The sequence below is a fragment of the Malania oleifera genome, chromosome 6, assembly GCF_029873635.1.
Source record: "Malania oleifera isolate guangnan ecotype guangnan chromosome 6, ASM2987363v1, whole genome shotgun sequence".
Taxonomy (NCBI): Eukaryota; Viridiplantae; Streptophyta; class Magnoliopsida; order Santalales; family Ximeniaceae; genus Malania; species Malania oleifera.
Window position 1 is genome coordinate 36,854,521 of NC_080422.1, and position 17,384 is coordinate 36,871,904.

Sequence of the window (17,384 nt, forward strand, 5' to 3'; positions counted from 1 at the left end):
TTGGGTTGAGTTGAGTGAATTCCAAAACATATTGTAATTCTCCTCCTAAAAAAGTAAAGTTTTGATCCTATCCACTCGTGGTGTAAGTATATCCGAACCATATAAAAATTCAGCCTTGTTATTCATTTTTTTTGCTTGTCTCTATTTATTTTATTATTAATTTTTGCATCATTTCATAACGGTTTTCTAATTCTTCGATTGCTTATATGCCATTGTGTTGCTATAATACTTCAACAAAAGTAATAACCTTTTTCCTTAAGATGACCTCCTTATGAGAACTTAGGGTTTTCTTCATAATTGAGATCCTCTCTTAATAGAATAGTGGACCATTTAAGAACATAACTCAAATGTAGTTCATACTTTTGAAGCATCAAGTATAAGCCAATTCAAACGACAATATCAATTTATATGCTACTTCTACAACTCATTTGACAATTTGAAATAACCCAACATAACTAACACCAACTTAGGCTCACATAAGCCCATTCAAGCTCAATTATTGGCTCAATTCAATGCTTTTAGGAGTTTGTTAGCAAGCTTATTTATATACTAAGTATTGATAAAGAAGTCCATTCACAACACACTCAAACTCTCTTTCGGTTTTTGTTTTTAACTCTTTCCTAATTTTTGATTTGACAAGCCTAACCCCAACTCTTAGTTCAAAGTACCAAGAGTTAAATGACAAAAGTTAAAAGTTACTATTCTAAGATAAGCATTACCACAACATTCACCCTTAGGAGTTAAATGTAGTTTTATAAATTTATCATGAGTTTACCATGAAATTAAAATTGATATTAACTAAAGCTCGATATCAAGCTCAAACGAATTGAGTATATTGTACTCCAATTCATTTTTCATCTCAACCTTTATAGTCTATTAAAAATTGAACCAATAAGCTACAGCAAAATAAAACTCGGCTTGGCTCTAAAACTCTATTGAAACTAATAAACAAGCACCAACATGCATTCAAGCTTGGTTTGAGATTGGCTTGAGCTTGAATTCAATTTAAAATATAGTCAACAAGCTTGAATATGCTAAAACTCAATTTGCTCGCCTCAGGAGGTTCGCACCCTGTAGAAGCTTGCTAGGATTATGGAAATCTCTTGAACCAATTAGTCTCCTTTGTTGTGCTGTCGTCCATCGTGAATAACTACTAAGCCAAACGATGCCACCATTGCAACCACATATCCAACCATGGCTCCATAAGTAACACAAATAGGCCACTCCTAAAATAAGAAAAAATAAGTTAGACCCTGCTATGGATAGCTTTATTCGGCCAAGCAATAATTTATACATGTAAAGAGAACACAAGCTAGATTGCAAATGAAGCTAAGCAATATTTGAAAACATAGTGTAAGACTTTTAGAAAGAAAGCCCATTTAATCATGGTAAACAATTTATATTTTCCATTTTCTAGTTTTTCTGCTAACAAAACTATATTGTTTTTAAATTTTCTAATGGGTAATATTTATTAAAAAAATAAAATTGAAAAGAAATTTTATAAAAAAACATGTTTTCTAAGGGCTTGTTGATTAAGATTTCAAATTCATTTTTCTACATCTGAAAACTCAGGATATAAAATTTGACACAATTCAGAGAAGGCAACATGAAAGATTAGAAAAACTGGTTAACTAGTCAAAAGCTAGACTGATTCGTCCAATCTAGTTTGTACTTATGGGGCTGATGTAGCACAATCATTCTAGTTTGGAAACAACTGATTCATCCTTTCAAGAATTCACGAAGGAAACAATTTATTCCTGAAAACAATTTTCCAGTACAGAAATAATTTATGCCTCAAAGTTAAGCTCCTTAATAATATAGATCTGCCAATGAGATTGTGAAGAGCATATAAGATGCTGTTTTAACTGGCTATATATAAGCAAATTTAGGGGAGGCTCTGTATGTGTGTGCAATCGCGTGCTCATGCTTGTGCAGTGTTAATGGATAAGGTTAACACAACTCAAATATGTCACAGGCTACTACATAAATATGACGGGGCATGGATTTGACACAATTCAGACATGTCAACATGAAAGATTTGAAAAACAGGGTATGGATAGAGCAGAGGCATGAAAATAATATGGCAACATATTGCAAACTTATATTATGAAAAACCAATATAATTATGCGATTGTTAAGGTTGCTCCTGGCTTTTCTTAAAACATCTATAATTTTATTCCAGTAAACAAGCACACTTCCGATCTCAAGCATTTTAAAGCAATGCATAATGCTCTAGCTGTGACTCGCACAGCCAAAGTTTTATGTGCACTTTTTACATTTATAGGTATATATTTTCACTTCAAAAAATGACACTTAAAAAAAGTGCTAACATTTCCTCTGTTGCTCCTTGCTCACTAATTTTTTTCATTTTATATTTAAACAGCCTAACAGCCAAAATCCCCCTCGGGAAGCATACTCAAAATGTTTTCAGAGCCAGACCGAACAACCATTTCTTTTTTTTATGATGAAAACAGATATGGTTCTTAAAACCAGATTCCTGGACATAACTTCATTAAGCATAAAAAATAATAACAAAAGATTTCCTTGCGCTGAACATGCATCATTTATGCATACAAATATCTAGAAATATATATATTAGATATGCAATCAAAAAATTTAAATTAATTGCTTAGTTTTGTATATTTTTTCACATCACCAGCCAAATGATCAGCTCAAACAATTTGCTAATTCTGTTTCAATATGGTACCATTGGGACTCTCTTATCAGTAGTTGCATTATTCTCGTATCCTCGAAGAAACAGCTGGAGTTCTATTTCAAACTCATCCAGGAATTGAGATTCGAACCTGCTTATTGGTTGCCACCGGCATAAAAAATTTAGTACTAGTCACCGAAAAAAACCCTTCTGGTTCCCTCCCCAATTTTATAGAAGACTTTAAAATTAGCTAGTTCACATTGGCTTCTTCCATCTTACTTACCACCATCCACCCCAACTTCATGTCCTCTCAGTGCACCAACAACAACCTCATCTTATCCATCAATCGTTCAGCTTCAATATCCTTCTCACTCATATCTTCCACCAGAGAGACAGGAGTAGGCAAATACTGTAACTTTTAAGATCATTCATCCATGAATCTTTTATCCACCCCATCATCCTAAAAGATTTGAATACATGCCAGACGTAAAGGAGATGCTGACATTTGGAAAACGTAACTCACTAAATTTTGAAGCGTCCGAGTCATAATTACGCTACCCACGAAATTTATCCATTAATAAACAACCATCGCCAGCAGCATCACTATCGAAATCATTCTCCACTTCATTCCTGTCACCCATTTCCATTTTGGCATTGATAGACTGCCCTCATCAACCTTCTATCCTGATCCTTCTCTTTCATAGGCTGAGTTCTCCAGAAGAGTAAATCTTCTGTCAACATTCCTCAGTGAAGTTTATTTGTACGCACCTTGTGACTAAGTTGTTTTTTCTCTAAAATCTGCAAAACTCCAGGACAATCTATATGGTATTTCAATGTGTATAAATCTTACTAGACTCAATCAAGGATCATTACCTTACATTGCTTGTTGGTCTGCTACCACTATTATTATGAGTCTGATCATTGTTGAGGATCACCCAACAACTGAAGTTACTCCCTTAATTTGTTTACCTTGCACTTTATTTCCTACCCTAGTAGTATCCTGATTTAACCTTACCTGTACACCAGTGACACCATTATCCTTATCTGCAACCTAAGAATTACCCAACACTGGTGCCGGAAGAACAATCCCTGTTGCATTGTTAAATCACCACTTGTATGCTTACTGCAAACAGAATTCTGAACCTATGTGTTTCTGTTTATATGGTTGTGTTCCAGGCTAGCAGCCCACTCCATATGGTGAAATCAAGGAAAAGAAGCTTGAGGGGGCAAATTTATCAACCAGAAGATTTGATTTGGTAGGATAATGGTGGAGAATTGATTTTGGGAGTTGAATTGAATATTGTGTCAGTTACTATCCAAAGAACTGCAGCTAAGCACTGTTCATGAGCATTGTTCACAAGCATTGTTATGCAGTGATTTCTGAAAATGTGGCATGACCCACTCCACTTCGAATGATTGCAAAGGTAAGCACTAAAGATACCTCTAGCAAATGGTGGAATATGGTCCCAGGGAACTTGTGGACAAAAGCAACTGTCTTTAGCACTTCAGGTTTCCAAAATGCAGGTGTTCAATAGATTGGCATTGGCTCAACTCTATTAATTCTTGCACACATAAGAAACCAAGCTAATTAGTATTCTAACATTTATAAATTCTATTTAGTCTCCCCAAAAAGTATGATATTTTTTCATGAAACGTCTTTTATAAATGTACACTGACTTATAATTTCTCGTATATTTATGCAATAGATCACTCACTGCCTTCCCACCAACAAGAAAAAATTTCTAATTTCTGTCACTGAATCCAATGGTGGCGTTGATGTTTCGAATCTTTCAATTGAAGTTACTGCTACTGTGCAATCTTAAAAAACAAAAGTAGCTCTGAGAAAGAAAAAAAAATGCTTAACATTAATATTGTGAAAAACAATAATTTTAAAAAATAATAAAAATACTACTATCATATGTAATGGATGCATAACAAAGATGATAAGTGATGCTAAAATAAAAAATTGAAAAATATTTTAAATTTTTTTGAAAAGCCAGTAGATTTTTTTCCTTGCATAAAATTAATGAGTGTCAAATAATCAAGCTTAAGATTTCGATTTTAATTTCAATTTCTTTTTTTTTTTATAATAAAAAATAGATTTCATTAATAGGAAAAGAATTTAAAATGAGAATAAGACAAATCCCATCAAAATTCCGGAACAAGCAAGAAGAAAGAAACTAAAAAACAAAAAACAAAAAAACCAAGAAAAATCAAATCAAAAGCCTATTCTTGCTGAACTTCTGTAAAGCAAGCTCCCTTATAGCACCCAAAACCAACGCACCACAAAAGAGGCTAAGGATTGAATCTTTTCCCAAACCAGCTGCTCATTCATTTTTTCCCCTGAAAATATCTGTGCATTACACTCCAACAACAATAATCCTCCCACAACACTGCAAAAATGCCGCATTTCCAAAGTACAGCCCTATCTAGGGGTGTACAAAATTACTGAAAAACCAAAGATCAGACTGACACAAACCGTTAACATTTCAGTTCGGTTTTCCACTGATGTTCAGTTCTGGTTTCTCAATTTTAAAAAACTGAATTTCAGTTTCGGTTTCAGTTATACAGAAAACAAAACCAAATGAACCATATTATTTGTTAAACAAATAAAATTTACCCAATTTCTAACTCTACAAATTTCATAATCCTCAATTACTTACTAAATTTATTTATGAAAATATATAAACATATATAATTATAACAGAGAAGTGGGGAGGATTAGAGGCAATTTATACATGAGGATGGGCGCTCTTCTCCAATGTCATACAGATGCAGGACAAGATTTTCCAGAGGAATGACACCGTTAGCCTTCATGGCCATTGCCCAGCCCTCCTGCGCATCTATTGATTGGCATTTAATTTTGCAGAGCCTTCTCCACTTATAAAAGCAGGCCTCATGTTCCTTCCAGCACACTCCATTTGGGCTCCAGCATGGTTAAACTGCTGCTTGACCTTCTTTATTTGAAGCCCATTGAACTAATGCCATTGGGCCTATAGTTCAAGCATTATTAAATTCCAATTTTCCGTTAATAACCGAAAAAACGGACCAAAGAACAGTTTTTCCTTTTTAAATGAACTGTCGTTTTACGGTCGGTAACAGCTTGAAATTATAGGAATTCATTTGTTTCAGTTTGATTAAAACCGAACTGATTGAAACTGAGTACACCCCTAGCCCTACCTTCCTTCTTCCAAAACCCTCAAAAGAAACAGCCAACAGTTCCTCCACCAACAGCCAGGCAACCTAATTTTCTCCCAACACACCAAAAAACTTATTTTAGATTCTCCAAGAAAAATCACGATGTAAAAAAAGTTGAGATGCCATTTCAGAATTCATCAAAACCTCATAGAGTTTTGACAAATGAGTGTTATCCAGGTTAAATTGAGTGAGCTAAATTCTACTCATTTCAATTCTGAAATGGACCATTTAGTCTAAGGTTGCTATGAATAAATGAATAAAAAATTTATTTTATTGCTGCTTAATAACTAAAAAATATCATGTTCAAAGTGCTTTTGTAGTGATTAGACAGATTGAAGATGCTATTCTAGTAGTAAATGAGGTTGTTGAGCATGTTCATAGAAGGAGACATAAGGGGTGGTCTTTTAACTTTGAAAAAGGCTTATGATCGACTAAGTTAGAACTTCCTTGATAAAATCATTTTAAGGAAGGGGTTTGGTCAAAAATGGTAATCTTGGACAAAGGGGTGTTTATCTAATGCTTCCTTCTCTATTATTATCAATGGAGAGCCTAAATCTTGGTTCAAGGCTTCGAGAGGGTTAGGCAAGGATACCCTCTTTCTCTTTTTCTATTCATTCTCGTGGGAGATGTTTTGAGTAGATTGGTTTACAAAGCTGTGGAAAGAGGTCTTGTGAGAGGGATTGGGGTGGGAGGCAAGGGGGTTTTGGTTTCTCATCTTCACTTTGCAAATGATAAATCTTTTCTCTTCGGAAGATCATAGAGAGTCTCTTTTAAATGTGCTTCCTCTTTGGCAATTGTTGAAGAGGGTCTCTACTTTAAAAATAAAATTGAGGAAGGGTGGATTAGCTTGTATTAAGTTGGATATTTCTAGATCTCTGGAATTGTCCTCTTTAGCTGGGTGCGGCATTCTTGATTGGCCTCTAATTTATCTAGATGTGTCTCTAGGCAGTAATCCTGGAATGATTGGGTTTTGAGATGATCTTGTGGTGGAGAAGGTGTATAAGAGGTTGGATGGGTGAAAGGGTGCTTTATTTTCTCTAGGTGGGGACTCATACTCATTTAAGCTTGCCTTGATAGTATTCCTCTTTATTTCTTGTCTATCTTCAAAATACCCATGAGGGTAGCCAATAATATTGAGATCATGAGAGATTTTCTTTTGCTCACGGTGGGGGAGAATAAAGATCATTTGATCAGTTGGGAAGTTGTTTATAGGCCTAACAACGACAGAGCTTCCGATCTCAGTAAGTTGGTGTGTAAGAACATTGTTTTAATGGGTAAATGTTTGAGATGTTCTTGTGGAAGTCCTTGGAAGGGTATTTCACAGTTATATCCTCTTTCGTTCTTTTTACAAATTTTATAATGGGAAATGGGTATTGTATTCAGTTTTGAGAAGATATTTGGATGGGGATTTCTTCGCTTTGCTCATCTTTTCCCTATTTGTTTAGATTGCCATCTTTGCACACTGAATCTATTTCTTTATTCTTTATTTCTAATGGAGCTAGTATCTATAGGGAATTCCATTTTTTTATGGCTCTAAATGATAGGGAGGTGTTGGAGCTTGCTTCCTCATTAAGTTTGTTGGATGGTAGGCGTCTTTCCAAAATGAGAGACTACCTTTCCTGGATGGTAATTGGGAAAGCATTTTTTGAGCATTTAATTAATAAAAATTTGTCTTTCCTGCTTCACTGATTTATTTGGAAGGCTAAAGTCCCCTCTAAAAGGCTTTTATTTGGTTGGTTGTTCTCAATAAAGTAAACACTAACAATCTGCTGCAAAGTGAGAGGCCTTCCAAGTTGGAAGGCTAAAGTCCCCTCTAAAAGGCATTTATTTGATCGGTTGTTCTCAATAAAGTAAACACTAACAATCTGCTGCAAAGTGGGAGGCCATTCAAGGCTTTATCTCCGGATGTATGTTCTCTTTGTTTTGAAAATTAAGAATCTGCTTCGCACATGTTCCTTCATTGCTTCTTTTCTCGGAGGGTGTGGAATAATCTTTTTGGCTAATTTGGAGAGCATTGGCCGTATCCAAAGTCAGTGGAGGATTTGTTGGCTATCTCTTCTTCAGGTTTTGGAAGGAGTAAAAAATGTTTTGGCACTGTGGAAGTGTGCAATTTTCAGAGTTTTTTTTGGGGGATTTGGTTGGGGCAGAATGCTTGTATTGTTATGTGTAGGAGGATGTCTTTGATTATGCTTTGGGATAGGATTCAGCATCTGGTTTCCTCAACGGTTTTTGCAGCCAAATGTTTCAAAGGGTTTTCTTTTTCTGATTTACAGCATGATTTGATGGCTGTCCTGTTTTGACTTATTTTTATTTTGCTGTTTTTGTTCTTGAAAATTTTAAGGAAGATTTCTTATGCTCCTCGTTGAATTTCTTGTTCTTAATAAATGATGTTCATTTATTTTCCACAAATGTGTAATGCATACGAGGTTCAGTAGCAACGGAGCTGCTCGTCTGAAACTCAATAATATTACAAGGCAGGGACTGCAGTGTGATGCAATGAGCAAAATGTATCATCTTACAAGAAGTGTTTTCCCCCATAATTATCCCATCAAGTATCACCTATTTGCTACCCATGTTGTTAATTATGTTCCACGTTGATCTTGACATTTGAAGATGCAAGATATTGCACTTCAAAAGTATTATTGCTGCAATAGTTATATCAGTATTAGTATTAGTTATAAAGAGTAAGTATGGGATCAAATGGAATGGGTGGGAGACAAGGAGCAGCTGCATTACTTTTCACACTTGTCCCTGGAAATTTGTCTCTTAGGTAGCCAATCATTTCTTTCCTCTTACTCGGTTCAATGGGGGTAATGGCAATAGAGTCCGTTTCTCAGAAGATGTGTGGTGGGGGAGACTTCATTGATTTTGAAGTTTCCACATTTTTTTAGCTTTCTTCTCTTCATAATGCTCCTATTAGTTCTTTCACTTCTGAAGGAGGTGCCGGCTTCTTGGGATTTCCATTTTTTCAGGAATCTCAATGAACAAGAGGTTGTTGAGCTCACTAACCTTATTTCCTTGTTGGACCAGTGCATTCATTCGAGGATGAGAAAGTGTGGGAGGGGGACTCCTCAGTCATATTTACTTCTATATCCTTTCTATCTCTTCTTTTGAAAACTCAAAGCCCTACCCCTTTTCCCTGGAACTGCTTCCTTTGTAGGGATAAGGTGCTGGAGAAGATTCAGGCTTTTGTCTAGATCGTGATCTTAGAAAATATTAACATGCATGATATGCTTCCGAGGAGAAGACCCTATATGGCTCTTAGTCCTGATATGTGCTTCATGTGCTGTGAAAATCATGAGTCAAGTGTCATCTCTTTGTGCCTTGCAACTTGCAAGTTGGCATTGCAGCTTTGGAATGTTCTTCTCTCTCTGGCAAGGGAAGATTGGGTGGCTCCAGGAAAGGCAAAAGAATTGCTTTTCGTTAATTTCAGGGATTTTGGAAAGAAAAGGAATGGCAGCGCTCTTTGGTGTGCAGCTATTTTTTCTATCCTTTGGACTGTGTGGATTAAAAGGAACACAAGGATTCTCAGAAGTCAATCTACATGCTCGCGGCTTTTGTTGGATAGCAATTTTCCTTGCTTCCTTGTGGGTGCACTCTTTGGGTTTCTGTAGGGTCTTCCGCTCTCTGACCTTGCTAGAGATTGGAAGGCAGCACTCTTGTAATGAAGTTTTGGATTGTATTTTGTTTCTCTTTCTTGGGTATTTTCATCTGTCTTTTGATTTTTCCAGCTTTTCAAGTTGATTAAGGAGGACTCCTTGTCCTCCAATCATGTACTCCATTTCTCAGGTTTAATAAATTTGTCATCTTTTTCTATTGAAAAAAAAATTAGCCATATACTAGAAATATAGCCAGTTCATCAAAATGCATGTCATGTAGTTGTGTTGATGCATTTTATTTAGTACATGTATATGCATATATGATGTCTAGATGTTGGACATATTTGATAATCTTATGGATATGATAAAATGCATATGTTTCTTGCAATAAACTAATATGCCTAGCACACTTCTTTTAGGTATTAAAAAAACTAGTTTCATAATATGATCAAGATGTGGATAAATAAATTACATCATTTCATAATTTCACCATTTTTTAGAATAAGCTTAGGGTTAAGATTAAGGTTAGAACCTTAATTGATGAACTTGAATGCTCAATTCAATAATTAGATAATTTTCTCTTTATTTTCCTAATTAGTCAAAAAACTAATATGTCAAAACATATTTTCATTGACATCCATGAATGTGATAACAAGCATGTGTTTCTTGCAAAACTGATATATCTATACATATTTATTAAAAAATAAGTTTCAAAATAAGATAAAGATGTGGATAAATAAATTATATAATTTTCACCATTATCTAAAATAAGCTTAGGGCTATGAATGTACGATCAATTTTAGAACCTTAACTCATAAACTTGAAAGCTTAATTAAATAATCATAAAATTTTCTCAGTTAGGTACTTGAAAGCTTATTTGTTCGTTCGATTATTTTGATTAACAGACTAAAAATGTTTTTAGTTGAATATATAATCAAATACCAAAATTTTCAAAAAGCAATACCCAACGAATTGAATTTACTGGATTAACCTTACCCATGGTTTAGAAAATTGGAACAAGCTGGCCTGTCTGATCAGGTTGGACTGGAAATGATCATGATACTGGTCCAGGTAACAACTAAACTGGAAATTCATCGAACTGGAGTCAACTTGGCCAAAATCAGGAAACTCCTCTTGATTCAAGTAGACTTGGTGGATTAGTTGAGTTGACCCAGCTTCTTATTAACATGTTTAGAATGGTGAGGCTAATGGGATTCGAACATGGGACTCACTCAAAGAGCCTGAAAGGAATTACCAGGACAACTGCAGTTTGTTTTGTGATATCCTATGGAAAGAAGTACTATATATACAGAATATGTTACATCTATATGCATGCGTAAAGTCATTGAAACTAATAAAAGGATCAAAGCTTTTACTCTGAACTAAAAATTTAACTTAATCAAAACACTTTGTTTTAATATTTGGTTGACTACTAATACTACTACTACTACCACTACTATTTTTGGTTATGATTTGTTAATAGGTGGTTGCAATTGGTTTTTGCAATATATTGGGCCTGGGCTACAAAATGGAACATAGCCCATCTCCCATCCCAAACCCCTTACCACTACTCTTAAGGTTCAAACCTGAGACCTCCAACATCAAGGTTTCAAGCTTTAACTATCTGTCTTGACCGGTTTGGCCACCAGTCTGATCGACTGAACAAGTGACTTTTGTGGATTGGCAACTGGTTTGGGCTTTAAAACCCTGACCTTAGCAAAACTGATTTTTTTTTTTTTTAAATTTTTCATTAAATTTGCTTAACTCCCTTTTAAGCAATGATAGAGTTGTTGCTGTGTGACCTGGTGGTCACGGGTTCGAGGTGTGGAAACAGCCTCTTGCGAAAAGCAAAGTAAGGCTGCATACTATAGACCTGATTGTGGTCTGCCATTCCCTGGATCTTATGATACTACCACAGAGTGGGGTGATGGTAGGTGTGCGATGTAGTACATGTCTATAGATATTAGTTCATTAATATGTACATAACTACAATTGTCTTGAATTTTTCTTTCTCTGCTCGTATATAACCGTATAATCATGTTACATGTTGAACATATATGATAGTTTTATAGGCAAATTGACTTTTTTTTTTTATATATAATAAACTAATTAATTATAAATTCGACAATTTAAAAAAAAAAAAAAAAAAAATCAGTTTCTTGATTAGATGATGATAAATAGATGAATTAATATTTTTACACATTTCATGATTTTGATTCGATATTTAGTTGATAAAATTAACAGTTAGGTATTTAATTAGTTATAGAAACATGATTAGGTACTTTTAAAAAAAATAAAATTGATAGATTAGTTTTTGACTTTTAATTTAGGTCTCTCAGTTAGGTACTTTTAATTTTGTCTCTCAATGTCAGTGTCAGCCCAGCAGAGTGCTTTCGCCATTGGTGTTCTTTCCGAGCTCTACGCATTTCACAGCTCCACTGGAAACTCCCTCTGCCCCTATGGTGGATCTGCTTTTGAGCTTGCTCTTTCCACTCAAACATTCGAGTCACTTTGTCAACAACTGGATCAAATTGGTCCCTCCCCATCCCCCCAAAAAAAATTTCTGCTGTCTGTCTGGTTCAGTCTGATCTAGTTGGATCCAATTTGACTGAAACAGTTCAGTTTGGAGCAGTTTCTTATGGAACTAATTCAGACTGGCCTAGTTGGATGACACAATTCTTGATAACAAAGTGAACATGAGTTAGCATTGTTGCTTCCTTCGAACAGAACTAGGGCTAAATTCTTTGACCAATTAACGATGACGTGCAGAGTTGTGGTCTGCTCAATTGCAATGCTCAGTGACCAAAGAAACCAGATTTGGATGTGAAGTTGCAGGCGGCTTTAGTGAATGGAGCCAGCTCCAATGAGCACACAAAGTGAGGTCAACGTCTACATGCTGCCATGAGTCGACAATAACAAGCTGTTGTGAGTTGCTGACAAAGACGACAAAGGTCTTTGATCTGCAGTGTCTTTACAAAAAATGGAAAGACTTGTTAATGAGCTTCCATCAGCCAATGACGAAGGCTAGGTTGCGTCAAGGGCTTTGATGCCAAGTTGGTTAACTTAGGCTGGAGGATATCTAGAGCTGCAAGGTTTAAAAAAAAAAAAAAAAAAAAAAAAAACCTGCAGCTGGTTGGAAACAACGGAGGGATGATCAAGGTCAACGTTGGAAGGTGGTGGCGGATGGCGGCAGACGCAAGGATATTTGAGTTGAAATTGCAAACCTAGTAAAATGACGTTGGGGGTCTTTTGCTTTGATTGGAAAGCAGCTTTGATGCATGGAAATTGTGAACATTATAATTAAAAAATAAATTAATATAATCTGCCTTCAAGAAACTAAGTGGGTGGGGGAGAAGGCTAGAGAATTGATTAATCAGGATTTAAACTTTGGTACATTGGAAAAGAAAAACATAAGAATGGAGTAGGAATTATTGTAGACAAAAACTTAAAAGATAGCGTTATAGATGTAAATGGAGTAGGGGATAGAAAAATCATGATGATGTTAGGCCAAGTGATAATAAATATCATTAGTGCTTATGCTCCTCAAGTAAGCTTAGCAGAAAACCTTAAGAGAAAATTTTGAGAAAATATGAGTAGTATTATACAAGGCATATGAAACACTGAGAAAATATTCATAGGAACATATCTGAATGGACACGTTGGAAGGGATAATAAAGGTTAAGAGAGGATACATGGAGGATATGGAGACAAAAATGAGCCTAGAGAGATGATCTTAGACTTCATTATGTTATATGATGTTATTACAATGAATACTTGCTTTAAGAAAGAGAACACTTAATAACCTTCAAAAGTGGAAAAAATTATAGTCAAATAGATTTTTTTCTTAATTATGAGGGTAGATTGTTTATCATGTAAGGATTGCAAAGTTATCCCAAGAGAAAGCTTAACCACACAACCTAGTGCTTTAGTGTTAGATATATGTATTAAAAAAATGGGAGAGAAAGGATAAAATAAACCAATGCAAGAGAACTAGGTGGTGAAACCTAAAGGGAGAAAATATAATAAAATTTAAAGATAAAATGATCAAAATGGTGATTGGACTATAGAGCATAGTATAGATACAAATACTCTTTAAAGTAGGATAGCTAGCTCTATTAAAATAATAGTAAAAGAGATTTAGGTGAATCAAGAGGAAGATTCTCGAATAGAAAAGAAAGTTGGTGGTGGGATCAAGATGTCCAAAAAGCCGTAAAGACAAAAAAAAATCGCTATAATACATGGCAAAATGTAGAAAATGTAGAAACATGGGTAACTTTGAAAAGTATGAAAAGGTGAAAAAAGATGCAAAAAAGGCTGTTAGTGAAGCTAAACATAGATCATTTAATAATTTGTATGATAGATTAGATACAAAGAAGGAGAAAGAGATATATTTAAACTTGCTAGAGCTAAAGAAAAAAGGAGTAACAACTTAGGTAATATAAAATGTATTAAAAATAAGAAAGATATTGTCTTGGTTAAGGAAGAAGACATAAAAGAAAGATGGAAAATTTACTTTAGTAAGCTATTTACTTAGAATTGACAAATGAGGAAAAGACTAAAAATATGAGATTATTCACAAGATTAGAGTTAACGAAGTTAAGTTTGTACTACAAAAATGAAAAAAGAAAAAGCTATAGGACCATATAACATCCCAATTGAAGTTTGGAAATGCTTAGGTGAAAACAGAATTATATGGTTAATTAATTTATTTAACATAGTTATAAAAACTAAGAAAATGTCAGATGAAGGGAGGCAAGGCAAGGCATGCCTAAAACGCCTTAAGGCTCGATTCAAAATACCAAATTCCAAAAAGGCTAACGTATTACATGCCGAGGCTTATGCATTTTAACAAAAACCACGCCTTTTGTGCCTTTTTAGTTGAGTCTTAAGCATTTGGGTGTGTGATTTTGAAGTTAGAATTGGTTAGAAAATTTAACTACACGTTTGAATAAAAGGAATGTCATAATATTTGTTTATTTCTAAAACTCTTGAACCTCAACTTTTCCAAAATAACTAAGAGTTGTATCTTAATCATGAAAATAATTTGAACTTTATAATGGTATGGCTATCTCTCGTCATGATTTATGTCATGTATTCAAGTTAGCAATTTTTAAATGGCCAACAAGTAGTTTGCAAAGTATATCTAGTTTTTCATTTTTACATAAAATTTGTCATTTTCTTAATTTCTTTTATTTTAAATATATATAATTTATTTAATGTATTTTTATCTTAAAAAAAAATCTCAAAAGACTTACGCTCCAATGCCTTAAGGCTTATGCCACGCCTCTTAAGGGGTTAAAATGCCTTGTTTTACGCCTTCGCCAAAACATTGGTAATAACTATCGTACAATTAAACTTATGAGTCATAAACTTTGGAAAAGGATGGTTGAACAAATATTAAGGCTAGAAACGAAGGTCTCAGAAAATCAATTTGGTTTTATACTTAGGAGATCTATTACAAAAGCTATATATCTTTTAAAAAGATTAATGAAAAAGTTTAGGGAAAAGAAGAGGGATTGTATGATAGGGTACCTAGGGAAGTTCTCTAGTGGGCTTTAGAAAAAAAAAAGATAAAAAAAAAAAAAAGGTGTACACTATAGGTATATTGATGTCATGAAGGATATGTACGATGGAGTAATGACTAGTGTAAGGACTATAGATGAAAAGACTAGAGAATTTCCAATCGCAATGGGTGTACATCAAGGATCTGCTTTGAGCCCTTATCTTTTTGCTTTAGTGACTATAGATGAAGAGACTAGAGAATTTCCAATCGCAATGGGTGTACATCAAGGATCTGCTTTGAGCCCTTATCTTTTTGCTTTAGTGATGGATCAACTGATTAGGAGTATCCAAAATGAGATTCCATGGTGTATGTTGTTTGCAGATGATATTGTATTAATTGATGAAACTAGGGTGCAGTAGAGTCTAAGTTAGAATTATGGAGAAAGACTTTATAATCTAAAGGCTTTAGGATAACTAGAAATAAGACAGGATATATGAAATGTAATTTCAGTAATAATAGGAGAAATATTGGAGACAAAGTTAAACATGATGATGAAGAAATAAATAGAACTAGTAGATTTCAATACCTTGGATCTATTATTCAAGCTAAAGAAGAAATTGAAGAAGATGTAATGCATAGAGTTAAAGCAGGTTGGATAATATAGAGAAGTGCTTCAAATGTAATTTGTGATCGTAGAATACCTTTAAAATTAAAAGGGAAGTTTTATAGGACGACTATCAGACCAACTAAGCTATATGGATCAGAATGTAAGGCGACTAAGAAACGGCATATCCAAAAAAAGTAAAAGTTGTTGAGATGAGAATGCTTAGATTGATGAGTGGTATAACATTAAAAGATAAATTAAGAAATGAACATAATCGTAGTAAGTTAGGAGTAGCTCATATAGAAGACAAGATAAGGGAGGGACGACTTAGATGGTTTGGGCACTTGCAACGTAGGCCACATAATGCACCAGTGAGGAAGAGTGAGTTAGTTACTGTGTGGGGCAATAGAAGGTCAAGGGATAGACCTAAAATAACTTAGAGATAGTAAGGATTTAATAGCCTATAGACCTAAAATAACTTAGAGATAGTAAGGATTTAATAGCCTAAAATTTTTGAAAGAAATTGTCTATGATCACATGAATTGGCGGAAAAAGATTCATGTAACTGACCCCACCTAGTGGACTTATGGCTTGGTTTTGTTGTTGTTATTGGAAAGTAGCTTTGATGTAATTGTTAGTCTTTCCTTTTTTTTTTTCTTTTGTCCTCTTAATTGGAGGATTTCTTATCTTCATTTCATTGTAATTATGTTATTTTAATAGAATTGTTTTATCATCTAAAAAAAAAAAAAATGATAGTTGTGCCAGATCGCCCACCAATGCTGATTTTCAATTCCAATCTAAACAAACTTAATGCACAAGAGCCTCCAGAGGCTTACAATACTTTGAAGATATGCAAATGAATTTAAGAAAATAAACTAATCCAAAATACTAGTGTCCTAAATGATAATCACCTAGAATAATATATAATCTTGAAGACAAGCAAACTAAATTAAGAAATCTAAAATAAATAAGAATACTATTTTCCTAAATAATAATATCCTAGAATCTTGCTTCTTAAATAATACTATCTTATAATATTAAAGATATGATCCTAATATAAATACCCTAACAAAAGAAATGAAATTACAATTAAAATTGAAAATCTACTCCTTGCTAATTGCATCACCAGGTGTAGCCAAAAACATAATGCAAAATAGAAAAAACAGGAGCATTAGGAAACACAATGGAGAAGGGAATTTACCCGTCTCAAAACACCAAAAGACATCACTTTGATTAAAAAAAAGTTGTAAGGGGAACATCCATTCATAAGAATTAAAGAACATGCACTACAATACAAAAACCATGCTATGTCAAGTAAATGTCTATTCTTCCTTACAAGTACTCCACTCTATTAAGGAGAATGTACACAATGAGTTTGGTGAATGATTCTTTAGGAGCTGTTTGATGCACGACAACTTTCAACATTTCATGAAAATGTGATGTCCATGGCATTTTGTTTTGGGCCAAAAGTATAATGTCATTAATCTCACAATCCTCCAAAATGAAGGCTTCCTACAAAACATGTGAATCACATTCCCATGCTCCCCCATGGGTAAATTTCATGGGGGTACCAATCCCACGTCACTTGTTTTTGGGACTAACCCCCCCACCCCACTATTTTGACCCATTGGACATTTCCCTGTACTTTAGGACTGTTACATGGTAGGACATTAATATCCCAAAAATATTACTATGTTATAATAACATAAGTTAAAATTTGGGACCATTTTGACCCCATGATTTGGTAAATGGATTAGTATGTGTTGTAATTTTTATATTTATTATGACTGCAAATTTTAGGACCTGGATTTAATTTGGTACATATTC

At 34.3% G+C, this 17,384-nt stretch overlaps 1 protein-coding gene across 5 annotated transcripts in view; it reads right to left on the minus strand.

Annotated features, from left to right (window-relative positions):
• Window positions 1-733: 733 nt before the first annotated feature.
• Window positions 734-17,384, minus strand: part of LOC131157042 (PIGF/3-ketodihydrosphingosine reductase fusion protein) — a 57,901-nt gene continuing 41,250 nt past the window's right edge. For all 5 annotated transcript variants that reach the window (XM_058110885.1, XM_058110887.1, XM_058110886.1 and 2 more), the window contains one exon: window positions 734-1,226. In XM_058110885.1, coding sequence (XP_057966868.1) covers window positions 1,042-1,226 — 185 coding nt within the window. In that variant the 3' untranslated portion in view covers window positions 734-1,041. The remainder of the gene's footprint in view (window positions 1,227-17,384) is intronic.